Below are 27,428 nucleotides of genomic sequence, written 5' to 3'. Positions count from 1 at the left end.
TATTGTTACATTAATTGTTCTATTTTATCTATACACAACTGTTGATGTGTTGTATTTTTAAAAGTATGGCAGTTACACATGACAAGTATTTAAAATTCTTCCTTATAACCGTCAGCAACAGGCTTAATTTTCTTTCGAGCGTTATCTCAAAGTAGAAAATCTCCCCATTCGCTGTACATTAACTTTTAGTTTAACAACATTTTTAGACAGTGACATTTGTAGTAAGATGTCTTATACAAACATATTTTTTCATGTTGCGTACAGTACTGATATTTACGCACAGCTAAATATTATCACCTTTGATATTATATTTGTTAATATATGAATGTCTGTGTCTACCTAAGATTTTCAATCTAAATGGCACATAGGAAAATCGTGTAGTATTTGTTTTGTATCTGTAAATAATATCATCCTGTATATTTTGGGGTAACAGTTAAGGAAACACATCTCTCGATTCAGCTTCTCAAATTATGTGATTTTTTAAAAATGTTTATTTCTGTAGTCTTCTACTAAAATAAATGAAGTATATTTAGGTGTTGGATTGTTGGTTGGCTAAAACAAAAATTAGAAAAATCATCTTTGGCTTTGAGAAATTGGGATTGGTATTTTTTACACAACATTTGACATAAAATGACTTCAGAGATTATTGAGAAAATAATAAACAGAATAATTGATTGTAACAATAATCCTTAGCTGCAGTCCTTGTTGGGGAATACCACTTGATATAAAACTGTGTTTTTCATGTCATTTTATAACCAAGACTTTAATTAGGCACTGAAAGTTTTTTTAAGTGTTCACATATCATTGTTTAGTTCTGAGAGTCTCTGTTGAATTTGATGCGTTCGATAGTCGAAGTGCAGCCCTCACAGTTCTGCTGGATGAACTGTGTGAGAGAGAAAACACTCAATGATTTGGTGAGTGACAGAGATGTATATAATATTCATTTTTTGATATTGTAGCTATATGGGAAGGCTGCTTGTACTTACATTAGATAATGCCTCTAAAATAACGTCACTTTCCTCTGTTCGGGAAGAACCTGAAACTCTAAGGTGAATGGTAACTGTTTTGGCATCTGTAACAAAGAAAAAACGTGCAAATATTTAAAACTGTTAACTACGTCACTGATGCACAGATCTCCATGTAAAATACTTTACTTGAGCTGACGGTGAAATCTGTGCTTGTGTTGGAAAAAGCAGATTTGCTCCCATCTACTGGTGAAGATGTTACACCACTAGTATCCTGACGTGTGCTGGTCTCTGCAATTGTTGTCTCTGCTGAGGGAAAGGAAGGTATTGTTTAGTGAGCATGATAAGGGAGTTGTATTAACTGAGGGGATTGTTGGCTTTGGCTCCTGATTGACAAGATTGCCAATTTGGCCACAACAATAAATCAATACACAGAAAAATATCCCCCAAGTGTTCTGATTAAACTTAAATTGTATCTAGAAATAGAAGAAAATACATTGAGCATCCTCTCAAATAATGAGATGTTTTGCTTTTCTCGTTTTGAGAATCATATGAAACTGAATTTTTTTTCCGGAGTTTGGTACTGACAATACAAGACAATACAAAAAATCACTGCGAGTAACAAGAATGGACATGTTTAATAAAAAAAATTGTTTTGTTGATGCCAACTCCATTTTAAAATCTTACTTGCAGAGATCACAATGACCAACCTGTAGCTATTGTAGATGTAGTACTGCTTGTTTGGCTGGTTGTTGTTGTTGTTGTTGTTGTTGTTGTGGCAACAATTGTGGACACTGGGTTGGGTCTCCTATCTGATTCAGTTGTGCTGCTTGTCGTACTGGGAGTTTTTGTTAGAGAGACTCCGGATGATGAAGATGGGGGGATATCTGTGGCTGTAGATGTACTACTTGTACTTGTTGGTTTTGTATCCAAAACTGTAGCTGATCTACTTGTACTCACTTCCAGCGGTGCAGATTCAGTTATGCTGGGTGTTGTAGTATTAGAGACATTGGAGTATAATGTTTTTACAATGTCTTCTGTTGTGGGAGTAGTATTGCTATTTGTTGTGCTGGGTGCTGTTTTTGCAGAAGCTGATACAATTGGGCTGTTACCTGCTTGTGTGAATTTGCTACTGCTTGTTTTGCTAGTTGCTGTAGTAGCAAACACTGTGGGCACCGGGTTAGTGTCCACAGTGTCTGATAAAGTAATGCTGCTTGTTGTGCTGGAAGCTGTCGATGGAGAAACTGTTGATGACAAAGATGGCCGGATATTGCTCTGTGTAGATGTACTACTTGTACTTGAGCTTGGTGGTGTTGTATCTGTAACTGCAGATGCTGAAGTTGTATTCATTCCCACCAGTGTTAATGTTGCAGTACTCCCTGTTGTGCTGAGTGTTGTAGCATCAGGAACTCTGAAGCCCAACGTTGTTAAGATGTTTGCTAGTGTAGGGCTAGAAGTGCTGTTTGTAGTGCTTGGTGTTGTATTTGAGGCTGTGGATGCTGAAGTTGTGCTTTTATTTGCTGATGAATACTTAATGCTGTTTGTTTGTCTGGTTTCTGTAGCATTAACAACGGTAGATGCTGAAGTTGATCTCATTTCCACCAGTAAAGGGGCTGCAGTGCTGCCTTTTGTGCTGGGGCTTGTAGTTTTAAAAACTGTGGAGGCTAAAGTTGTTAAGATATCTGCAAGTGTAGGGCTAGTATTGCTGTTTGTTGGGCTGGGTGCTGTTGTTAAAGAGGCCGATGAAGTTGATTTGTTATCATCTGGTGTAGATAAACTGACACTTGTTTGGCTGGTTGTTGTCAAAGCAAAGTGTGTGCTCCCTTCTGATGCAGTTGTGCTGCTTGTTGTACTGGATGCTGCAGTGCTGCCTGTCTCAATGGGTGATGTAATATCAGTGAATTTGGATGCTAAAGTTGTTACGTTGTCTGCTAATGTAGGGGTAGTATTGCTGTTTGTTGTCTTTGGTGCTGTTCTATCTGAGGCTGTGGATGCTGAAATTGGTTTTATATTTACTGGTAAAGATGTAAGGCTATTTGATTGGCTGGTTTCTGAGGTATCAGTGACTGTGGATGTGGAAATTGTACTCTCTTCTACCAGTCTAGATGCTGCTGTGGTGCCTTTTGTACTGGGTGTCATAGTATCAGAGACTGTGGATGCTAAAGATGTTACAATTTCTGCTTGTGTAGGGCTAGTATTACTGTTTGATGTGCTTAGTGCTGTTCTATCTGAGGCTGTGGATGCTGAAGTTGTTTTTATATTTGCTGGTGAAGAAGTAATGCTAATTGATTGGCTGGTTTCTGANCGTGGCCTCGTTTTATTTAAATTGAGGCCACGAATTACATCTCGTGCGCACAAATTAATAAAACGTGGCCTCGTTTTATTTATTTTTCTCTCTATGAACCCTCCAGGGCTCCGTACACAATGGCTATTGCCAGGTGGTTAGCTAAAACTATTGTTCCAGTTAGCCAGATCAAGACATTAGCATATGTCAGGGAAATTTAAGGCTGGCATCGGCCACAATGGCATCCGTCTCTGGCACAGCCCCTGTTTGTTTATTCAGTGCTGGCCCTCTAAATAAATGGATATGGACTCAGTTGAGCGTTTATGGGAGATTTTGAGATGATGTGTGGAGATGAAAAGTGGAGAGTACAGGTGATCAGTCAAATTTATGTCAGTGTTGTATTTCATTTATTTCCCTCTATGAAATGAACTCTCCACAACAACACTGAGGGAAGCCATGCTAATAAAACTGCAGTCTATACAGAATAAGAGGTTTAATTTGTTCATTTGGGAATAATGGTCTGCATGTGGAAGCGTGTCCCTAATAAGACTGTAAGATTATTTTTGAAGCTATAACTATCAGTAGCTGCAAATATCTAGTTTAATTTGGTCCCATTGGGAGTTATATGGCTATGAAATCTGAGCTGTTGACTTGGCTGAAAGAACTGTGACTATAATGCCTCTACTGGAAATTGTGTGGGTGTGTTTGTAGGTTTACCTTACAACACTGACATGAGGGATGATGTGATCTTCAGACAATATGAAATAACCTGTTCCACCTCGCAGCACGGAAGGAAAAAGATAGTTGTACCCTTTTTCGATCTCAATCTCACGTTAGTGTACGAACACTGAAGGGCATTTCCTTCACCTTCTCACTCTTCCCCTGTTTTTGTGTCAGGTTGACTGTTGATTTTCAGTGTGATTGAGTGAAATACAACAGTGAGAAGAAATGAAATCTGACCGCGCGCACATTCGATACTTCACTGTCCGCCGTTTTTGCCAAGGGAAGCAACAAACAACAAACAGATTCACAGAGACTCTGCAACCGGGCCAACATATAAACAAGATGAACAATGTCTCCAGGGGTAAGTGAGAGGAGCAGAGAAGGCAGGGAAGTGCAGTGTTTGTTCTCTGATCGATGCCATACATAGTGCATGAGTTCCCTATGAACTGTAGGTAAAAGTTGTTTGTTTCTATATGAGAAAGTTCAGATAAAGAGAGGATTAACTATTGAGATGGGGGTTCAATAAAGGTAAAACATATAGGAGGCATTGTTTGTGAGTAAGAAAGCGGCAGAAAGAGTTTCTCATCTCAGATAATACAATGTGAAGTTGCTTCAGATCGATTCATGGCTCCAGTCAAGCAAAGGCCAGGGACAGGCCTGCTTTAAGTAGGAATAGGAAAAGAAAATACCAAAATATTTTTGATTAGATGCTCATATCCTTGCCCAGAGCTTTGATTCCATCCAATAGACAACTATAAACCAGGGTGATGGCCAAGCTCTTAGACAAAATTAAAAGACAAAATTGCCTTCATAAATATTAATCTAGGTAAGGTAGAGGTTGCGCCCTTCACAATTATTCATGCTCTCCAGAGCACATTTGTCAAGAGTAAACAGTATCCCCCTGTTTACCTAATACCTAATTCTATTCTTAAGGATGTAATTAAACACAGTTTGCTAAAGCGCACATTCATCTCTCTCTTTCCTTCCTTTTCCTAGAGGAGTACACTTCCTTACAAATGCACTTTCCTCAGCAGCAGTGCCTCAGTTCACTTGGAATTAAAGGTGGAAAGAGAGTTAATTTAACAGCATTTTGGCATGTTATACACTCTTGGGGCCAGCTAGTATACTGCAGATGGCCTTTGCCTTTCTTTTTTTTGTAAAGGTAATATGTAATTAGCGGCTTGCTAAAGTGTGACGAAATCATTAGTGAGCAGAAAATAATCCGATAATACTTTTCTCTATGCTTTTATTGTCTATGAAGTATGGATTGCAATTGTCTGCTTGACTGCACTTCTATTTTTAATCTCATACATTTCACAGTAGGGTTGTGAAATATGGATAAAATCTTATTTCTTGGTATAGATAATTTTATGTAATGTCGTCGAGGGTTCGGTCAGATTACTATGAAATGTATTAAATTACAAATTGCTTTAATCTAATCTGATACCTATTGGGTTACCAAAAAATTAAACATTTACAAATTACGATTTAATCTAAAACGAAGAAGACACAGCCTTAGAAATGTGAACAAATATAATGTAAAATACAGGATGAACAGTTGGTTGAATCAAATGATTGTACAAAGTAACGGTATACGGTGTTTATTCCACCACATGTTAGATGCCGTTTATTTTTCTGTTTTTTGTTGTTTTTTTAATCAAAGGCAAGAAATCAAAGGGAGCACTTACTCAAAATGTTAATCTTCAATTTATTTAAAAAAATGATAAAATCAATAAAAACCGCCACCATCCATAAATCATCAGTACAAATAACAAAATTAGCAGACATTGATTTAATTAGCCCCATCTTCCTCCTTGGCGCTGTATATAGCTGTGATTGATTCAAATCCTCCATCTCCATATTAAATAAAGACGATGGCTGTTTTTTTACTACTTACTTTTTTTGTTAACTCTTATCATGAACATGAGTGTCCCAAAACTTGACAGTGTAGTCATTATTTAGTGGGAATGCTGTTAACAGCATTCCAACTGACTGTTCTTCTACGGACGAAAAGTTTATTATTATTCCGCCGGTATTTTGCCGCGCTTCTCCTCCCGCATTGAACATCGCAGAAACTCCGTTCAAACATCAAAACGTTCAGCTCGGTCGGGAATCGATGGCATTTACTTTTCTCATTCATAACTTTCATAATTCCAGAGATACATCACATTTTTAACATTGAAGTCAATGGAGAAAATCTTCAGACTTCAACAAATCTTTGTGCAATTCAACTCCTAACTGTTCATTCATACTTTCACTCAGACACCTCATTCCAACTTTAAAATGTTACACATCTTTCTGACATTATTCGTGTAAACCAACTTTAAAATCTGATTCTTAGAGATATTAAACATTGTTCAGACCTTGTTTTAGAGGTTTTCTTCACATTTTAACATTAACTAGAGTGTGTGATGTCACAGCTAGAGTAGAGGGACAGCTTGAATTCGCATTCATCATTTTTTCCTTTAAAACTGCCATAATTCCCAAACCCTTAACATTCCTGAGAACATAATTTATCATGAAAAAAACTTAGGAAAACATCTCGTAACTGAAAAATGACAAATAATTAAGCAAAATAACTTAAACAAAATGCCTTTTGAGGGCCATGAAGTGACAAAAACGTTCACATTCCTCCATTAGACCCCATTGTAATTTCAGGCAGATATGTTCCTACCTCACAGCAGCAGCCGACACCCTTATAGTTAACTGAAAAGGCACTTTTAACAAAAATACACAAAAATACACTTCAGATACTCAACTTCCTTGACATGCTTCACGTTTTGAATTTCACCAAGATCATTTGTTACGGGGTTCTTCCCACGTTCCATGTAAAGAGGTTTATCTCTCATTCAGACAAATGAAGCCTGTTGATCTCTAGAGAGCTCGTTAGCGTCAACTATAAACACCTGTGTAATGGAAAAAGATGAATGTCATCCACTCCAACTGACGGCCATGCTCAGAGCAGCCAGACCTTTCAGATAGCAGCTGTGCAACAAGTCCAGCCTTTGAAGAATCTACGGGACAGTTTGTGAGATTTCTCTGCAAATGCCGTTGCCATGGCAACACAATGTCGCCTTGAAACACGGTTTTCTCATAACTTCAGTGAAAATACTCAAACCTAGAACCTTCACAAGTTTGGGTAACCCGATGCAGCGCCCATCAAAGCATCTAAGCGTAGTATCGGGGTATCCATCAAACTCCGTTGCCATGGCGACGGACCACTCGGCCATGCACAGATGTGCTGTAAGTCCCAATCGACACGGTCAATCGTCCTCAAGTCTTCACTTGGCTATATCACCGGTCCATGCCTCAACAGCTCTACGGCCAATTCCTGAGATCGTGAATATGCCCGTTTCCATGGAAAAANCACCAGCAAATATAAAAACAACTTCAGCATCCACAGCCTCAGATAGAACAGCACTAAGCACATCAAACAGTAATACTAGCCCTACACAAGCAGAAATTGACAATTTCTGCTTGTGTAGGGCTAGTATTACTGTTTGATGTGCTTAGTGCTGTTCTATCTGAGGCTGTGGATGCTGAAGTTGTTTTTATATTTGCTGGTGAAGAAGTAATGCTAATTGATTGGCTGGTTTCTGAAGTATTTACAACGGTGACTGCTGAAGTTGTACTCACTTCAAACAGTGTAGATGCTGCAGTTCTGACTGTTGTGCTGGATGTTTTAGTATTAGAAACACTGGATTCTGAAATTGTACTTTCTTCTACCAGTGTAGATGCTGCTGGGCTGCCTGTAGTACTGGGCGTTGGAGTAGAGACTGTGGATGCTAAAGTTATTACAATGTCTGCTAGTGTAGGGCTAGTATTGCTGTTTGATGTGCTTGGTGGTGTTGTTTCTGAGGCTGTGGATGCTGAAATTGTTTTCATATTTTCTGGTGAAGATATAATGCTATTTGATTTGCTGGTTTCTGAAGTATTAACAACGGCGAGTGCTGAAGTTGTACTCACTACAGAGGCTGATAAAGTTGATTTTTTATCTTCTGGTGAAGATAAACTGACACTTGTTTGGCTGGTTGTTATCAAAGCAAAGTGTGTGCTCCCTTCTGATGCAGTTGTGCTGCTTGTTGTACTGGATGCTGTTGTTGGAGAGACGGTGAGTGCTGAATTTGTACTCTCTTCCACACGTGTAGATGCTGCAGTGCTGCCTGTTGTGCTGGATGTAGAAGTATCAGAGACTGTGGAGCCTAGAGTTGTTACAATGTCTGCTACCGTAGCATTGAAGTTTGATGATCCAGCTACTGTTGTTACAGAGGCTGATGAAGTTGTGCTGTTATATACTAGTGTAGCTTTGCTGCGGTTTGTTTGGCTGGTTGCTTTTGAAGCAAACATTATGGACTCTGTGTTTGTGCTCCCATCTGATAGAGTAGTGCTTCTTGTTCTACTTGGAACTTTTGTTAGAGGGCCTGGGGATGACAAAGATGGTGGGATATCTGTCGGTGTAGATGTACTTGTGCTTGGTGGCAATGTTTTCGATGCTGAAGATGTGCTCACTTCCAGCTGTGCATATTCTATTGTGCTGGATGTTGTAGTATCAGAGACTGTTGATGCTAATGTGAGGATGTTTTCTAATATAGGTGTAGTATTGACATTCGTTGTGCTATGTGGTCTTATATTCAAGGTTGTCAATGCTGAAGTTGTCCCGATATTTGCTGATGTGATGTTGTTTGCTTGTCTTGTTTCCAAAGTAACTGCAATTGTAGAAGCTGAAGTTGTACTCACTTCCCCCAGGGTAGATTCTGCTGTGCTGGGTGGTGAAGAAGGAGAGACTGTAGAAGCTTTTACAATGTCTGCTAGCGTAGGCGTAGGGATAGTGTTGCTGTTTGATGTGCTGGGTGCCGTTGTTGAAGAGGCTGATAAAGTTGAGTTATCTGCTGGTGTAAATGTGTCTCTGCTTGTTGGGATGGTTTCTGTAGTAGATACTATCGAGGCAGAGGTTGTGCTGACATCCAATAGTGCCAATGTTGTATCTGATGCTGTTGTTTTGGAAGTGTTGGTGTCATTTTCCAGTGTATGTCTGATACTGCTTCTTGTTGTGCTCTGTCTTCTTGGTGGCGAAGGGTTAGAGCCTGTATTCAAGATGAAAATGTGCATTATAAACCTCATCTCAATCCCAAACAGGCATCACTGTGTATCATTCCTTTTCCATGTGTTCACCATCACTCACCTTGTAAGCAGTTTGAAAAGTAGTCACTACAGCAGTCGTTAAATAGCACGCAGGAAGTGTCACAGTAACAACCCCTTGAACAACTGCTGTTTTGACCAGAGCAACACAGCAGTGGTGGACCTGCACAGCCTGCACACACAACACATCTTTAATTAATCATTTACACTTTATCAATTTATAACTGTTAATCCATTGTTTCATGATCACTCTGGTGTCTCACACCCTCATGATCGTCAATCAAATAGTAAACGTGCATATGACTTATTATAGCATAGCTTATTCTATAGCAAGTGTAGGTGTAGTGTAGATATAATGAAACTATCAGTTGTAGCTAAAAGTCTCTGTTCATTGTAGAGTTGGGATGGAGGCAGATTATGTGTCACTAGAGGATTGGGAGCAAGTAGTTGGCTACAGTGTGTGAGGTGATTTTACCTGTTGGAGCTGCGGATTGAGCTAGAAAATCATAAGAGACAATGACATGTCATTTCAATGGAATACATAAAACAAGAACATTTAAGTTCAGCATTTGCTTGAGCTGAAAGAGGTGACTTGCATGGATATCAAAGTTAACACCATTGATGTTGTTCAATCTTTCCTATAAAATGGTTTTAGTGAAGTGTCTATTTCCAAGTTTAAGAGAAAATCACACATTCTAAAATGAATTCCTATTTAAGGAACTACTCTTCCTTGTCTCTTCTACATTTACTTTGTTTTAATTTATACATTTTAAAATGTAAATTAAAAAAGTGTGTGTTTGTCCAACATTCATTCAGGTTTTGAAGAGAAAATTCTCCAGGTAAAGTCAAGATTTTGTTGTCTTTGTTTTATTGGTTTTAATTGCAGGGACTAAAGTCAGCACTTGAACACTTTGAAACCCTTCTCACATGAAGTTGTTGTCAAGAACCTTAACGTTTCCATTTGGACACAATTTCAGTTTAACTGTTTCAAGTTTTGTTTCAAATGTCTCATTGGAGGCAATTGTTTTTATGGGAATACCAAAACAATACTTAAATATGAAGCACTGTGTGTTAATTTTCATTTCTTGAATTTACAAAGTGACTACTGCATAAACCATTACCCTGATATAAAGTAACATGTACTGCGATATAAGATTCCAGCCATGTTTTCCACCACAAGTAGGCAGGGTCAATGACCTGATCCAGCATATTTATTTGTATTTTAGGTGGAACTGCACATATGAGACCCATTTGAATAATCTACCATTATTATTTGGAAAAAAATATAATCAGGTGAGTCATGTCAATTTAGATTATTAATTCGATTATTTATTTGGCTCGTTACAATCAGGTCAAACAACAAAAAACTAGGTCATGATTAAAACAATTGTTGTAACTGTGTATTCTAAATCTTCTATCGATAAGAAACTGAAAAAAATGAAATTAAGATAATTATACCACGATATTACTTTGGTAAATTGTTCAATATTAAATGATGTTTTACTCACCATTACAGAGAGGTAGCAAGCTCGACAGGACAAAGCAGCAAAATGAAAACCGACCCATGACTCTGTCGCTGTTGAGTGTAACAACGGCTTATTTATAGGTACACTCGTGATGACAATAATCCTATTGTCTTCACAGAAAATACATCTGCCTTTGTCTTCAGAATTATAATCATGTTACAGAAGTTGTGTAAACGTTTTTCTTACTGTAATTATCAGACACAGACTGTAGAAATGTCAAGAATGCAGTTGTAGCTACACTTGAGACGGAAATGTCTAGACTAATGGCTACACCAATGTAACCACAGTACTTAATCATTTGTCATTCAAATACACTTTATGAACAGGTACAAGTTACATAGAGTTTCTTTCCAACAATATTGGATATTGATACATCATTGTATTGTCATGCATAACAAATACTTTACCCTAAGGACAACGGACAACATCTGATATATCTCACAAGGAGTACAAGGATTTCTTGAAAAAATTAAAGATGTGAGATATTTCATGAAAGTTTGTTAGTTCTTAAAAAATGGACTTGAACGTTGGACATCACATTCTTGAAACAATGCAAAATCCCAGAAAACGGTGTAAACAGCAGACATGTCTTATTTTACTATGATATAGTTAGTGTGTATAACATTTTTATAGTCCAAGTCCTTTTAAAGTCTTCATGGCTACAGGTTATGTTTGTTCCAAGTCACATTTTGGCAGCTTAGGTTTGGAGATGACATGCTGTTTAAGGAAAAACTGAAATCTCCTTAACTCTTAAGTTTTTATTAGGGTAAGGGTTCATCAGTGTTGAGCTTTTTTGTGAATGCCACAGTGATGTTACAACTAGTCGTCAACATTTCCACAGAGTACTTTTGATGTCTTATCCCGACGTCCACCAATCTTTCACACTCTCCAGCTCTCTCCAAACTCTTGAACGTTCTTGGCCCTGGTACCATCTGGCTTCATCATGTCATTCTCCTTTTTACCGTCAAAGTTCCCACACAGACCCCCAACTTTCCTTTTATATATGCGGGGTAGAATGATCTCTGCAGAAACAACATCAACAACAGAGCATTACCTTATTACGTCTTTAACTCTCTTCCAGAAAAGAATTACTCATTAACTGACAATGTATGAAATTATGAATTGTGATTTAAGGATTTGTTGATGAATTACCTGCTCTGCTGTGGCCGTCAAACTCCACGGAGAGGCCAAAGTCGGTCTTCAGGTAGATGCGAGAAGAATGTTCCCAGATTTTTAGACCAGCAGTCGGTGAGGCGGGAATTTTTGTTCTCCTTCCATCCACCTGGAGGGGGACAGAGAGGGGTAATTCCCAATGTAACTTATATTAAGTAGACTTGTCTGATACAATATTAAGTTTTAGCCATTTGTGTCAGTGTTACTGTAGTGATGGTTGTTGAGACTGAACAATCTCGACAGCTATTGGATACATTGGCAACAATATTTGGTACAAACATTCATAGTCCCCACAAGATGGTTCTTTTCAACCTTAACATAACATAATTAACATGTCTCTGTCAGGTTAATTTATAGTAATCACTTTTCAAGTGGCCCCTGTCATTGCAGCACAATCTAAATCCGTTTCTTCAGAACTCTTTACAAAAAACAACATTATCAGACTCATTTGTACTGAGTTTAGTGCCACTGACTACAGCACTGTTTATGAGCGCCACACTTTGTAAAAAAAAATTCCATCCTCCATTGCTAAAGTCCTTACAGCATGGCCAAGAGGGAAATCTCACATTACAAAGAAAGACACAGCATGCATCAGTTGCATTTATGCTGTTGTAACAAGAAACACTGGTTATTCCACTCAGCGCTTTCACAGATGTCTTTGGGCTTGCAAGAATATGATGATCTTATCGTAATGTACCTGCTATGAAGGAGCCACAGTTTAATGACATGGAAAGAACAATATTGTTAGAAATGTCTTTGATACTTACAACCAGCCTCCGGTTTTTCTTTAATACCACAGTATGATCATACACTCTGATCTTAAGCTCTTGTAAACTGTGGTTCTCCTTGTGCTCTTCACTTGAGTGATCATGTTTGCTATCATCATCATCATCGTGGTCATGGTCATCATCATGGTCATTATCATGGTCATCTTCATCATCATCATCATCATCCCTAACTCTGCGACTGTGGTCTTCTTCACTGCTGCTGTCGTCATGTTGATGACTATCATCCTCATCCTTTACAGTGTTGATACCCTCGATGTAGACATGTGGAAGGTTATTTGGCAAGTTGTTGGTCCGGACCAGCACATACGAGTGGTCACCCTCAAAGTCGTGTTTCATTTGATCAAATGATCTGTATTCAGGGTCTTCCCTGATGGTGCACTCACTGAAGCCTGTGAAGAAATTCATAAATGATTTCACAAGATGTAACATGGTTAAGATGTATCACAATTAAAAAGAGTTAAATGGTGACACTTGCAGTACCTGTAGACTGGCAGTAATAATTGCCCTCATCATTTTGAAGGCAAACAGCATTTCCATCGCACTCTTCTTTGTCATCGCAGTCAATCTGACCCACGCCATGGTCTTTCTCACATTCACATTTCTGACTGCAGTGATTAGTGTACCACACATCAGAGAACTGACAAAACAAAAGTAGCCGTAAGTATTTTATACTGTAAAAAACATGTGACTTTGATGAAGAGCTACTCTGTCACTCACATCATATTTGGTGCCATTCCTTTCCACACAACCACATTGTTCGATAGGCACACAAACCGTCTTTTTCTGAACAAAGCCTTCATCACATACACATCCCTGCACACAACCCTCATCTTCAGTGCAACGTGGTGGGCCATTCAGGTGTGTGCAGGTTGGACTGCAGGCAGGGATACAAGTGGTGTAGTGACTGTTCTCTGGACAAGAGGGTGCTAAAGAGAAAGAGTGTATATTCTCAAGCTTAACATGATAAACAACAAAAGGTCAATACAAAGGTCTATACAACCAGGGCTGAGTGGTAAGTCAAAGCCACATATCACATTTCACAAGCACTTACAATCAAACATCATGTCATAATATGAAATTATTAAGCTTTTTTTTTAGGGTTTAATGTCAATAAAGTGAGACTAGATAATCATGTCCTTTTCAACACTTTGTTGTTCTGGATAACTAAAGTGTTTTGGTTTACATACTGTAATGTTTTTTTTGTTAATCACACTAGAGGAGGTGACATTTCGTCACAAATATGAACATGCCCAAAGCCTCAGCTGTCAATGGTGCCTAACCTGTGAGGTTTAAAGTATATATTATACCCAGTCCATGTATATACGGAAATACTTTGAACTTACTTGGTACAGGGGTAACTGGTGGTTGAGGTCTTGCCATTGTTGTTGATGGTGGTGTAGCTATAGTTGTAGGCTGCGGACTACCTGTTGTTGAATGTGGTTTATTAGTTGATGTGGGTTGTGGTCCTGCTGTGGTTGGTGGTTGTGGTTGAACTGTTGTTTGTGGTGGCTTTGGTGTAGCTGTGGTTGGTGGTTGTGGTTGAACTGTAGTTTCTGATGGCTTTGGTGTAGCTGTAGCTGTGGTTGGTGGTTTTGGTTCAACTGTTGTTTGTGATGGCTTTGGTGTAGCTGTGGTTGGTGGTTGTGGTTGAACTGTTGTTTGTGGTGGCTGTGGTGTAGCTGTTGTTTCTGGCTGTGGTAGAGTTTCAGATGTAGGTTGTGGTCTACCTGTTGTCGAATGTGGTTGATTAGTTGTTGTAGGTTGTGGTCCTGCTGTAGTTGGTGGTTGTGGTTCAACTGTTGTTTTTGGTGGCTGTGGTGTAGCTGTTGTTGGTGGTTGTGGTTCAACTGTTGTTTGTGGTGGCTGTGGTGAAGCTGTGGTTGATGGTTGTGGTTTAACTGTAGTTTGTGGTGGCTTTGGTGTAGCTGTAGCTGTGGTTGGTGGTTTTGGTTCAACTGTTGTTTGTGATGGCTTTGGTGTAGCTGTGGTTGGTGGTTGTGGTTGAACTGTTGTTTGTGGTGGCTGTGGTGTAGCTGTTGTTTCTGGCTGTGGTAGAGTTTCAGATGTAGGTTGTGGTCTACCTGTTGTCGAATGTGGTTGATTAGTTGTTGTAGGTTGTGGTCCTGCTGTAGTTGGTGGTTGTGGTTCAACTGTTGTTTTTGGTGGCTGTGGTGTAGCTGTTGTTGGTGGTTGTGGTTCAACTGTTGTTTGTGGTGGCTGTGGTGAAGCCTGTGGTTGATGGTGTGGTTTAACGTGTAGTTTGTGTGGCTGTGGTGAGCTGTGGTTGATGGTTGTGGTTTTAACGTGTTGTTTGTGGTGGCTGTGGTGAAGCTGTGGTTGGTGGTTGTGGTCTATCTGTAGCGTGGGGTTCATTAGTAGATGTAACAGGATGCTCTTGTCCTTCTGTTGTTTGAGGGTTTTCTGTAATTTCAGGTTCTGGTTGATCTGAGGGTTCAACTCCTGGGTGCTCTGTTGTCGGTGGTTGGGGTCTAGCTGTAGTTTCAGGGCCAGTTGTGGTAGTTTCTATTGGTTTGGAGGTTGTTGAAAGCTGTGGCCTTGTTGTTGTGTCTGGCTTTGTAGGGGATTGTGTATCAGAAGCAGTTGGAGCTACTGTTGTTGTGGGGATTGTTGTTGTGAAGGTAGTTGTTGATGGTGGTTTTGTTGAGTTATTCTCTTGAGGAAGCTCTGTACCTTCTGTTGCAACTGGGTTGGAGGTCGTGGGAGCAGGGGTTGTTGGTTGAGCTAGTTCTGTAATGATATTTCACAAACAAGTCAGACACATTCCCAGTTACAATGTGTGTGAACAAAATTGAATGCCAGCAAGAGAAAATAGTTACCTCTGCAGTGTCCACGATGAAGTGATACATCATCTATGGCAACATCAGACTGATCATTGGAACCTATTCGCCCCTCAAATATAACCTGAAATAAATTGCACATGTTCATGCTAAAGTACATTATACCAGCACAAGACCAATTACTCATTTATGTTTTCAGGTAGTACATTTTTTGTGTTTTGCTCTGCAAGTTTTGCTCATTAGTCAGATGAGGAGAATAACATTTTACCTGGAAAGCTCCAGATGTTGCCAAGTCCACCTGAGCCAGGTGCCACATATTTCCTTGGTCATTTCTCTTCCACCAAACAGCATCAGCTAATCTATCCTGGAGCAGGTAAACATGGAGGCCCATTGTATCTGCTGAGCCGTACATGTGGTACCAGAACTGCAGACACTGAGGACCAGAGTCAGAACACTCAGAGCTAATGAGACGAGCTGTGTCACCATGTGACGCGCTGTTGGCTTCGATGTAAAGATACTGGCCACCTGGTTAAGGACAAAAGAGTTTGGAAAAAAAAATGCATAGCATACTATAAGTTTAAGGTATATCAAAATGCAACTGAAATGGTTGCTAAATGTTGACAATCCAAATGTCCTCAAAACACTAACATCCAAAACATTTCTTAATTGCCCATCCTCAGGATGTTAACGGAAATATATCTTACCTTTATGTAAAACAGTACACCAGGAACTCATAGCCTGACAGTTTACAATTCTGGTTGAACGAGGAGGAACTATTTCAACAACCAAAATGTTTTTCACCTTGACTGTGTGGCTAAAACTGGCAAAGGGTGTGCAGACAGTACAACACAAAAGTTACATGGCTTGTGTGAGAAAGCTAATTACCTCCCATAGTGTGATCTGAAGAAGGCCCAGTCATTATAGTTGGGGTGTAGCCACTATGCCTTGTCCAATCAATAACATCAGTAGCAAGTTGGGTCCACTGACATAGATCTTGTTCATAGTTGCAGTTGAGTTGGCATACTACACACACAAGTCAAAGATATCTTTAATTAACTGGAAATCACAAAAAAAGTATAAAAGGTCAGACAGCCGGGGTTACATGTGCTGCTGTGGAATTAGAACTTTACCTGGGTGTCTGTTATCTGGAGCTTCAGTAACGTTGTCCTTATTAAAGTCGGTTGTTGCTGCCACTACGGGAGTTATGGTAACATTTGCTTCAGAGGGCTGAGCAGTTACATCGACCTGAGGGGGCTCTGGATCTGCAGTGGATGGCACAGGGACACTTGGAGAAGCTGTGCTTCCATCAGGTTTGGAAGGACTTGTTGACTCAACACCACTCAGATCTGCAACAGTTTATTTAAAACATTATCAGATTACACAGCCTTGGGATGAATATCACATTTTTAAGGTTTAGTGGTTTTCATTCACTGTGCATGTTTTTTTTACCAGAGCATCGTCCACGATAAAGCTTTACATCATCTATTGCCGAATCCGACTCTTCATTGGAGCCTCTACGTCCCTCAATGATAATCTAAGTTATGGAAAAATGATTAGTTATTATTTTACAGTCTCTTATTGTTACAATTTACTTCTACAACATCGTTGGCTGACAATATTTCAATCATTTGAGTGCCAGGTGGAATATGTTGCACCTGGAAAGCTCCAGTTGTTCTGATGTCCACCTGAGCCATTTGCCACATATTTCCCTGGTCATTAGTCTTCCACCAAACAGCTTCTGCTAGTCTGTCCTGGAGCAGGTAAACATGGAGGCCCATTGTATCTGCTGAGCCGTGCATGTGGTACCAGAACTGCAGACACTGAGGACCAGAGTCAGAACACTCAGAGCTGATGAGACGAGCCGTGTCTCCATGCGTCACGCTGCTGGCCTCGATGTAAAGATAATGACCATCTAAGTATGAGAAGCGAAATGATCAATATTTTCACATACACTTTCTACGGTGAGATAGATATTTTCAATACCTCTGTGTCATACCTGTGATCATTTATAATATTACATAGAAAAGGGGTGTATTACCACCAGTGTGGTCCGCAGAGGGCCCAGTCATCAGAGTGGTGGTGGAACCACTTTGCCATGTCCAGTCAAAAGCATCTGTGATCATCTGACTCCAGCTACAAAGACTGCTATCGAAGCTACAGTCCAAATTGCAGACTATAAGGGAAACATTTGCAACATATTAACAGGAACTAACTATTAAGGACCATGGCAACTTCCTACAAATTTAGAAAATCATTAACTGGGAGTACAATCACAAGACATACATGTTCAATTCTAACCACACATCAGCTTTCTCACGTAGAAACAATTGGCCCATAAAAAAAGCTTCCTGTGCACTTACCTGGGTGTGAGGGGAGGATTTCCACATCTGAGGAGGGAAACACAGTTCCACTAACCAGGCCAGGGACACTACCTAAAGGAGGACATTATTGGTTATGTTTAAACCCTGAGAAATGGCCATGATTTGAGATAATATAATTTATTTGTAGCATTAGAAATGTCCTTGTATCCTCAAGTCATATATATTTAGTCAAATATCAAATGCTTTGTTTAGTTAAATGAATGTCACCTAAACATGAGCCAAAGTTTATGGAAATGTCATCGATGGCCACATCTGATTGAGCATCGGAGCCTCGAATTCCCTCAAGTAAAATCTAAAAGATGTAAAAGGGAAAAATAAATGTTTTAATATACAACTGCAATAATATAATCTTTTAGGCCATTATATTGTCTGTAATGTGTCACTTACTTGGAATGGACCAGACACTCTGATATCAACATTTCCTAGATGCCATTCTGGACCTTGGTTGTTCATCATGGACCAGAGTTTAGTAGCTTTATTGTCTTTGAGCAGGTAGATATTGAGGGCCATGGCGTTGGCTGAACCATACATATGGTACCAGAAGTTCAGGCAGAGTGGTCCATCATAATGGCACATTGAGCTCCAAAGACGAGCTGAATCTCCATGTGTTACACTACTTCCTTCAATATACATGTAGAAACCAGCTGCAGAAAAGTTGAAATTAGCATTACTAAAATGCACAATTAAAATCAATGCAGCAACTTTACAGATGTGATATCGTCGCCTGACATTACGTTTTACCTCCAGTGGTGTGGTCTTGGTTTGGGCCAGTTAAGCTTGATGGTGTGGGTCCTGAATGTCTTGTCCAATCAAAACTGTCCTGCATGAGCTGCTCCCACCCACACAGATTATTTTCAAAGTCACAGTTTATGGGACAGACTGTGAAAAATCATATAAACAAGATCAGAATGACAATGGCTTATTATGCATAGGAACATAACATTATGAAAAGTAGATAAAAATACATTTCCCAAGAAAACATGATTTCATCCAGTCCGTAGATAAATATTATTAATTTATTCTAATAAATGTATGCATTTAAGTACTGTATCTGTTTTTAAGGCAAGCAAAGTAAATCCAAAGTTGGTTTTGAAATGATTCATTATGAATTTAATTTTGCTACTGGTTATCCAAACCAGTAACAAAAAACATTCCCAACCCTGAATGCTCTTACAAGTCTGATCTGTAGTAGTTGAAGGTGGTGGTGGAAGAGTTGTAGTAGGTGGGGGTTCAGCTGAAATAGGGACAACAAAACCAAAACGTTTTTGGCCTCATAGGAGATATTTATACAGAAAAAAAAGATTGCCTCAGACATGGCTCTCAGCCCAGTTGCAGTTGACTCTGCCATAATCCTAACAATTAAAAGCAACAGCATAACGTTTTGAAGAAAATCAATAATTAGGTAATATACTTAATATGTTAAACTGCCTCTCATCTTAAATGCATTTAGATTACACACTTTTTTTTTTAAATGTTCATTAATTGTCTCACAACTAAATATCCTTAGACATAAGTCGAAAACACACTATAAAGTAATCACACTGTTACTCTTATCCTAATGTCTGACCTAAACACTCACCACAGGCTGTGTCTGTCTGCCAATGAGGTAGCTCCACTCCTGCAACATGGCATGCTGCTGCATAGGACTTAAGAGATTCACATAGTGTGTGTCGGTCACCACGTGTGGCACAGAAGTCATACACACAATTGCTGAGGTAGATGCTTGGGTGAATGGTTTCATGGCAGGGCTTGAAAGCGTCCCCTAGTAGGATGTAGCACTCATTGTAGGCCTCATTCTCCTCATCAACTTCACATTGTCTGGGATCATCTGGGTGGGAAATACACCTGAACGAGAAAGTTTAGACTGATATACTGATATTTCTGTTCCACTTTGAACAAACGGATATGTTGATAAGGTTTATTAATACTATTTATGTGAGGAAAACATAATTTGACAACTTCTTCAGGTTATTCATAAACTACAAAGAAAGCCAAGATGTCAGATTGGTTTCAAGATAATGGTCTAATGGCTATTACTTATTTGCAAAGAACAAACAACTGCCTCTTAACAGAAAAAATGTCAGATATTTCAGTACTTTGGCCTAGCAGGGGTTTATGCTAACATGAGTAGAAGGTATAATGTTTTCCATGTTCTTGATCTTAGTTTAGGTGGAAATAAAATAAATGCTACACAGCTAGTGTGGCTAAAAACATGTTTTCTTCACTTTCTTTTGAGATGGTACGCCTCACTTTTCCCTTTTGTATTTATTGAACTATCAGCATTCATGTGATCTCCATTAAAATATGTATAGATACCATTTTAGAAGAATAGCTTACTCGTTATTGCCTGGCACCTTCCAACTGTCACCAAACTCAAATGGACCAGTTGCATTTTGGCCTCCTGGCGTCACAAAGTCATCCTCCTGACGGTCCGAGAAGGTGCCACACAGTCCGCAAAGTTCATATTTGTAGCGTTCATCAACGTGGAGGAAGAGTCTGTTCTGTGCGTCTATTATCATTCTGAGGCCAAAGGTTGTTTCCAAGATGATATAATTGTTCTTCAGGTAGACCCATACTGAGCCAAATGATCCATTGGTGGAATAGGGCAGTCGGACTCTGCTTTTATTCACCTAAAGAGAGGAAAATGTATTATTTGTAATAGTTATTTGTGAGAACTGAGTTTCTTAAGAATGTCTTGCATTAAAACACAGCACTATTTAATTTTATTGGGATATTAAGTGCAGCCTTTTATCGACCAACTAGTTCAGGGCAAAGGAAAGTAGGTCAGCTCGAAATTTGTTTGTTCTTAACTTTAGATAAGTGACTTCCCTAATGATTTTACACAGAGTAATACATTAACCATATAAACATGGGTGTGCTGATTTTACAGTTGTGAGCTGTGGTAATTAAGGAAGGACAATAAATAAAACAGAACAAGCACTCTTTATATCCAGTAAGGACCTGACCTTTACAGGTCATTGACACATTTGCATGGACTGTAACACATTTGCATACAGCCTCCGTTCCATTAACCCAATGATATAACAAAGTTGGCATTGTGTGATATGTAGAGAATTTTTCGTGCTTACATAGACCTCCCCGCTCTGATTCAGTGTGACGTATAAATCGTCAACTTGGAGATCCACAGCTTCCAGCTTGGATGGAGTGAAATTTGTGTGGGGAAGATGCATGTTGTGTCCAATCACAGTGAACTGCACTGAGCTTTCTCCTCCGCACGTGGTAGTCAGCGTGTAACTGCAGCCCCCTTGAAAGTCATATGCCATCCCATCAAAGGTGATATAGTGTGGGTCACCATACACGCTGCAGGTGGCAGGTTTGAAAGGAAAGCAGCCTTTGAACCCATCCTTGACTTTACAGACATCATTGTCTGAGCATTGCATTGTGGTGCAGTGCACCTCATTTGTACCCACGCACTGACACTGCTGCTCACACTCCCCTTTCGAGAATGATGCTCCTTTCTGCAGGCAAAACAGAGTTGAGTGATTCAATTATAGCAGTGTGGAAGTTAAAATGTGAATTAAAAGTTGTTGCAGTTTCATCTACATCACTTACCTCATAGTGTTTTCCATTATCCCAGCACCCACAGTCCTCTGCTGCGACACACTTTCCCCCACTGAGTTTAAAGCCAGAGTCACACTCGCATCTTTCCTCACAGCTTCCACAGGAGCCAACTGCATCCAAACCGGAGCACATCTCGGGACAGCCATCAGCACATGAGTTATAGTGGCTGTTCTCACCACACTGAAGGGCTGAGAGGGGCAACAAAGAAAAGAGGAAAGGGCTTGAACTGTTGTTGTTTTATTAAAGTCATTATTTCTTACTATTTTTTTATTTTTCATCAGTGGGTCAATAAATGGCCCATTAAAGGGTCATTAAAGAAACATACGGCATAGTGTAGAGTTCCTCAATGTGGGTATGGTGACTCCAGCCTCCTGGCAGATATCCGTGTAACTCTGGAATGTCTCACAAAGTACCGCTGTGTCACCGTGGGTAGAGCACATGCCGACCACACAGGCCCTGAAGTAGCTCTCTGCCCCCAGAACTGATAGGCAGCCAGCAAAGGGCCCGGTGCTGGAGAGGAGGCCCCCACAGTACAGCTCACTGGCATACTCTGCCTCCTCCAGTGGGTCACAATGATGTGGTACTAGAATGGTATCACAGGAGGAAGTGCTTTGCCCAGTCCGCCAGCTCTCAGCCAAACCTGTAGCATCATGGGCATTTGTTCCATCTGGCTTTCTGAAGTCATCTTCTCTGAGGTGGTTATAGTTTCCGCACAAGCCACAGACTTGGTCAGAGTAAGTGGATGGCAGCGCGACTTGGACAGCACCAGCGTTGTCATATGAGACAGAGAGACCAAAACTGGTTTCCAATACAACAGCAGCGGGGTTGCTCTTGACTTTGACAGAGCCATTGTTAAGGCTCAGTGGAAGCTTCTTCCAGACACCATTAACCTGAAGGAAAGTTAAAGTTTTAGACTTTCTTACTGGCTGTCATCAGCAATATGGACTGACTGTACCTCACAGTTAGCATAAGAAGCACCCTTCTGGGAATTGATAAGGGAGATAAGTCTGGGACATTATGCCACTAAACTCTGCACTTTACAATAAACTCTGTTTATCAGTAGAGTTGGCTGCAGATAGGGGAACTGCTCGTTTCAGTACATTTCCCAGCTCAACACTCACTACCCCAGAACGGAAAGGTGCCACAAACCTGAAGTATATGGTACATGCAGTTCTTAGTCATTATGACACCAAAGGGGGTGAACATAGTGTAGGAAGGAAATAAATATTCTTTACCCTTGAAAATATCGTCTCCCTAATGGGTGATGATAAACACAGTAATAAACAGCTGAGCACAATAAACATAACATAAACTATACATCAGGAATAGATCACACTAATGTATTTCTAATTATCTATTTTCTCTTTTAAAGTGACTCACCACAATGCGATGCGTCTGTCTTTTCAGCAGGGACACTCTGAAGTTCCCCATGTCCACAATAACCTCCTGAACAGTTGGCAGAGATGAGTTCCAGTTTTGCTCATTCACTACTTTCACACTGAACAATGGCAGAGTCTCAGAGGGTGAGCAGGTCTTAGCCAGCGTGTAGGTGCAGGAGGCCATGAAGCGGAAGAGCACTCCATCAAAAGTGCTGCAGTCTGTGTGACTGTGTATAGTGCACATCCCAGAGGCGGGAATCCCACTGGATCTTTCTATTTGAGGACCGCAGATTTGGCCCTGAGGGCACTGAGTGGGAGAGCAGGAGAGCTGGCCCCCAGAACAGAGGCAGCGGGTGGACTCATCTGTCCAAAACTCTGTGTTAGAATCACACTGTTGTCCTGGGGGGGATGTGACCGAGTAAACAATCACGTTATAATCACAACACCATCTGGCTAGAATAACTGAATAGTAACTTGACATACAGTATGTGGATTAATGTTAATGATCACAGTTATTCAACATGTGATTCAAATATGTACTGATAACTTATTATAAGTAAAACATTCTTACTGCCTTATATTAAGTTCAAACTGTTTTTACATCTTAAAGCTTTAGAAGAAGAGTTTGGTGAAATAGGATCTTTTGTTGTTTCACTGACACTAAGCTGACACGTGTTATGACAGTATTGGTTTATGTTTTGCATACTCATTGTTATCACCATACATAGCTGAAAATAACAGGATTTTGTTTTATCATAGGAATCAAAGGTTGGCTGTTCTTATATTAATATAAAAAAAAGATATATATTTACCACATGAGCCTCTTCTTACACCTAGACGATTAAATGTGAACTGTCCCTCCGTGGACACTGTTTCGATTACAACCTAATACAGAAGCAGATTGTGTTTTTTTATTTAACAGTACTATATTTTGATTCCCCAATACTGTTTATCATATGACATTTTACCTGAGTCCCTGGTTCGATGATGTTCAAGGGGACAAACACTTGTCTCCAAGAATCCCTGGGGAGGACAGGTGAGGTCCAGATTTCTCTCAGACCCGTGCTGCTCTTCAGCAGAGTCCTGAGTGCTGTCCCATGAGCTGCAACGGGGGCTAAATACCAAAACTCTAGACAGGCTTCGCCCTCCAGCACCAGTGGACCGCTCTCTAAAATAGTCACATCCCCTGCAGATGAAAAGGACCGTAAGAAAGTGTAATCAGTAGCTGTTTTTTCCACATAATAAAAAGTGATCAAACTCCATTTTTTATTAGTTTATTAGTTTTATTAGTACCTTCTGAAGTACAAATCCAATGACAATAGCCTCGCCATTCCTTTTAAAGCACTCAAGTCAAATAGTGACATTTATTTTTAACCACGCAGGTTAGGAATAAGCTTTTATGTCGGACCATAAGTTTTATTACTTAAAAAAATAGCAAACCATTCCCTCGTCTCTGTTATTGTAATCAAAAAAAGAAGTACATCTGTTGTGGTGCAATAATCATTAAATGCAGAATTGCAGTTTAGTGTGTTTTGCGCTAATTTTGAACCTTAAGTGCAGGCCCTCATCTTTGACTGCCCCCGGGAGAACATCAGGCTATAAAAGATTATTAGCCTGCTTCAGATCATTTAGTGATACGCAGCGAGGTACAGACACACAGTCACAGCCCGCCTGTAGATTATAACAGAACTGTGGACTGCTGTTCCAAATCCTCTTCAAAAAGGGTGGGAACAAAATGACAGTCACAGTCTCTCACTGTCAAAGTGAACTCACACTTTACTGTAACCTCCCTTAAAGAAACACATTTTGCTTTCAAATGTGCAGTTCATTTTCCTTTCAGCTTTTGTCTGTACCTGTTCTTAGTTGGGTCCAGTCACAAATCTGATTAGGTCCGTCGTAGGAACACTGTGTACCGTACTCTATGAAAGAAGAACAATGAGTCAAATATTGGTTTAAGTCAGTGTGTGATTTTTTTTAAATGTCATTTAATAAATTGCAACAATATATAAAGTATCCACAAGTTTTAGTAATTGTAAAACGTCATACCTGCATTTTTTCTCCAATCTGGTAAAGCAACTTCAGCCCTGAAATAGAAATAGAAAAACTATTTGTGTATTCTATTCCATTGTTCTTTGCTACAAGTTATTCTAATATTGAAATGATTAAATAATAACATTGAGCAAAAATCAAAATGTTATTCACTCAATAAAACCGCTACAACCCTATTTTTAAACAACATATCAGCTTCATTTTGGCAGTTAAAATGTAATTATCTTGACACCCACCTGCACTGAGTCCATGTCTGAGTTAGAAAGAGTAGAGTCACTGTGACCAACAAATCTTTGAAGATGCATCCAAGCATGGCTGATCTCTTAACGGCAGCCTCCCAGCTGCTCTCCCGTTACTAATACTCTCTCTCTCTCTGTCTTTGATGAGTTGAAGAATAAATGATGAGAGGTAACTGTTTTGTAACCTCTCTGTGGAAATGCAGTTGATTAATGACCCTTTGGCACAGAGGTCTGGCCCTCTTGTGTTGTTCTCAGGAGGAAGGAACAGGTTTTAAAGCCTTTATATCCCCCCCACCTAACCAGGTAACCAGTGGGTGGAGATAGAGGACTGGAGTACAGGACGAAAGGGGTTGGACTCGGTCTGTGACGTTCACATATTCCAAAAGACGAAAGCAACTGACACAGTTACTGTCGCTAGGTCATAAAAAGCATAAAAACCAAGTTAACGGAAAAGAAAATGGTTAGTTAAAAAAAAAAGTTATCTCTGACCAAAGAGTGCAATGTCAACTATGGACTTCTCACCAATGTTATTTAATGTAAAAGCTATACTTACTTATAAATACCTTTATGAACACATTGATTTGTTAAAAACACTTTTCCCATAGTTAATGATAAAGTTGTAAAGGCATATAGTACAAAGTGAAGTCTTTAGAAATATCCACACAAAAAATGATGCATTTGTGCTACAAATATGTGTGTTTAATATTAAGAACATGTATGTGTTGGTGTGTATGATGGAAACAGGAACTTGCAACTTGCTTTGCTCACAATGGATCCTTTGTCTGTTTGAGATATACTTTCATATTTGGCGTCAAACACGAGTCTCTTTAGCGTAGACGTTTCTTAGATATATTTTAATAAAAATGTATTTGCTAATGTTTTCTATTCAGAGATACATTTATTTGCAAATCAAAGCGAAGTATCTGAATTGTTAACACTTAGCAAAGATAAGAGAGAAAAAGATGAGCCATTAAGAACATCAACTTATGCAATCCATGGTCGAGATAATTACAAAACAAGTGCATGGTTTTCTGACAAAAGTGTTGCAAAAGGCTTAAAGAGGTTTCTGCTACACCATGTTTGGTTAAAGATATCAGTGGACTCTATACAACAGGTGAAAGAAAATGTGATAAGACAGATGTATAGTGTGGGTGTTGCTGTCTGATCCAATATTGTGACATTCCTGAAGCCCTGGCGGTATGTGTCAACAGATAGGGTGGCACAGAATAAATATTAGAGCTCTTTAAAACTATCAAACGTAAAAGAAGCCCTTTGTTAGGAATTTACTACCAGACGCTACAGAGAATACAAACTATCCTCCTGTTTTTTTGCTTGTTGCAAAGAGACGGCAATACACTAACTATCTTACCTAAGGAGATAATCTATGTTCAAAAAGACACCTGCCTGATTTCCAAACAGATAACCAAGGCTGTGTCTCAGGGGTTTAAGGTGTGTGATGAATGCCACAGGAAATGAGTTACTTATAAACTGACTTACACTGTCCCTACAGAGCAGGTACTGATGTGTTCAAAGGCTTTAACATGAAATAAAGCAGATATATATGGCTCCACAATGTTTATTCAAAACCTGTATTTACACTCTGAGGAAGCACATATACAGTATAGGCTTGCCTTCATTCAGATAACATGTCACACTTACTATCTTAGTGCCTTTTACTGTGCACATACTTGGTACACTGCCTGGTTAATTTAAGACATGTTACACCCAAATATGCAAATGGGTTATAGTTTTATGGAATTATAGTTTCTATTTTAAGACAGCCATGATAATTACTGGAATGGAGTTGTTTATCGGTTGATAAGGCATATCCTGAGGTCATGTTAGTTCAAGTGACTTATCAAGGTGTCCTCTTCTTCAAGGACATTATCCTGATGCATCTTATTGGTGGACAATACAGTCAGTTATGTTGCAACATTTCTGCATCACCCAAAGTGGTGAAATACAATGCTAAATGGTAATCTAATCAAAATACCTTTTTGTTACTGTATAAAAAAAAAAAGAATGACATCATCAATCAGAAATTGCTGCACTATTACAAATCCATAAACCTGTTCTTGTTTTTTAAAGCTTCTGAATGTCTTCAGTCAACAAAAAAACCCCATTAATAATCAACCTCGCCCACAGGAAGTGGGAGAAAGGGGCCAAGACCGAGAGCAAAGCAATATACTGCAGGCTTTTCCAAGGATCTTTGTGGACTACAGATGCCCTGATCCATGACTAACAGTTAATAAGGCTGTGCTTGCTCTTTGAATGTCCTCTCTGCTAGCTCTACTGTTTATCAGCTATAAAAAAGAACACCCTGGTAAGCAGAGGAATATTAATTTGGAAAAAAAGGAGCAAACGCCTAATGCAAAAATACTGACTAATCGAGTCTTAAGATT

General features: G+C 39.5%; 2 protein-coding genes across 2 annotated transcripts; both read right to left on the bottom strand.

The window, feature by feature from the left end:
* Window positions 1–808: 808 nt before the first annotated feature.
* On the bottom strand, window positions 809–7,857 carry LOC104966553 (cell wall protein DAN4-like). The gene is made up of 3 exons (XM_010795737.1): window positions 7,470–7,857; window positions 2,889–3,199; window positions 809–883 (listed from the first exon to the last, which is right to left on the bottom strand). The coding sequence occupies exons 1-3, from the start codon at window positions 7,855–7,857 to the stop codon at window positions 809–811; spliced, it is 774 nt and encodes a 257-aa protein (XP_010794039.1).
* Window positions 7,858–10,195: 2,338 nt separating this feature from the next.
* LOC104966552 (zonadhesin) lies at window positions 10,196–25,257 on the bottom strand. Its single transcript, XM_010795736.1, has 30 exons — window positions 25,024–25,257; window positions 24,785–24,822; window positions 24,592–24,657; window positions 23,707–23,924; window positions 23,551–23,623; window positions 22,740–23,137; window positions 21,685–22,249; window positions 21,351–21,547; window positions 20,867–21,256; window positions 20,115–20,407; window positions 19,357–19,622; window positions 18,952–19,011; window positions 18,519–18,656; window positions 18,165–18,421; window positions 17,985–18,069; window positions 17,757–17,828; window positions 17,435–17,569; window positions 17,052–17,308; window positions 16,846–16,930; window positions 16,527–16,742; window positions 16,282–16,419; window positions 15,665–15,921; window positions 15,436–15,520; window positions 14,903–15,346; window positions 13,942–14,871; window positions 13,316–13,524; window positions 13,079–13,235; window positions 12,578–12,987; window positions 11,790–11,919; window positions 10,196–11,659 (listed from the first exon to the last, which is right to left on the bottom strand). The coding sequence occupies exons 1-30, from the start codon at window positions 25,098–25,100 to the stop codon at window positions 11,517–11,519; spliced, it is 6,789 nt and encodes a 2,262-aa protein (XP_010794038.1). The 5' UTR covers window positions 25,101–25,257; the 3' UTR covers window positions 10,196–11,516.
* Window positions 25,258–27,428: the final 2,171 nt, after the last annotated feature.

The sequence above is a fragment of the Notothenia coriiceps genome, unplaced genomic scaffold (genome assembly GCF_000735185.1).
Source record: "Notothenia coriiceps isolate Sejong01 unplaced genomic scaffold, NC01 NC01_scaffold00037246, whole genome shotgun sequence".
In the NCBI taxonomy this organism is placed as follows: Eukaryota; Metazoa; Chordata; class Actinopteri; order Perciformes; family Nototheniidae; genus Notothenia; species Notothenia coriiceps.
The sequence above is the reverse complement of the archived record's forward strand: the minus strand, read 5'-3'. Positions and strand labels throughout refer to the sequence as shown.

Excerpts from the sequence above, each read along its gene's own strand:
- LOC104966553 (XM_010795737.1), bottom strand. The coding sequence starts at position 7,857 with ATGAAAACAATTTCAGCATCCACAGCCTCAGAAACAACACCACCAAGC. Across the intron at positions 3,200-7,469 it reads AGCACTAAGCACATCAAACA|CCTCAGATAGAACAGCACTA; the intron begins GTAATACTAGCC and ends CAGCATCCACAG. Across the intron at positions 884-2,888 it reads CCCCTACATTAGCAGACAAC|TTCATCCAGCAGAACTGTGA; the intron begins GTAACAACTTTA and ends TCTCTCACACAG.
- LOC104966552 (XM_010795736.1), bottom strand. The coding sequence starts at position 25,100 with ATGCTTGGATGCATCTTCAAAGATTTGTTGGTCACAGTGACTCTACTC. Across the intron at positions 21,548-21,684 it reads GAGGAACTCTACACTATGCC|CCCTTCAGTGTGGTGAGAAC; the intron begins GTATGTTTCTTT and ends TGCCCCTCTCAG. Across the intron at positions 17,309-17,434 it reads CTCTGCGGACCACACTGGTG|ATGGTCATTATCTTTACATC; the intron begins GTAATACACCCC and ends TCTCATACTTAG.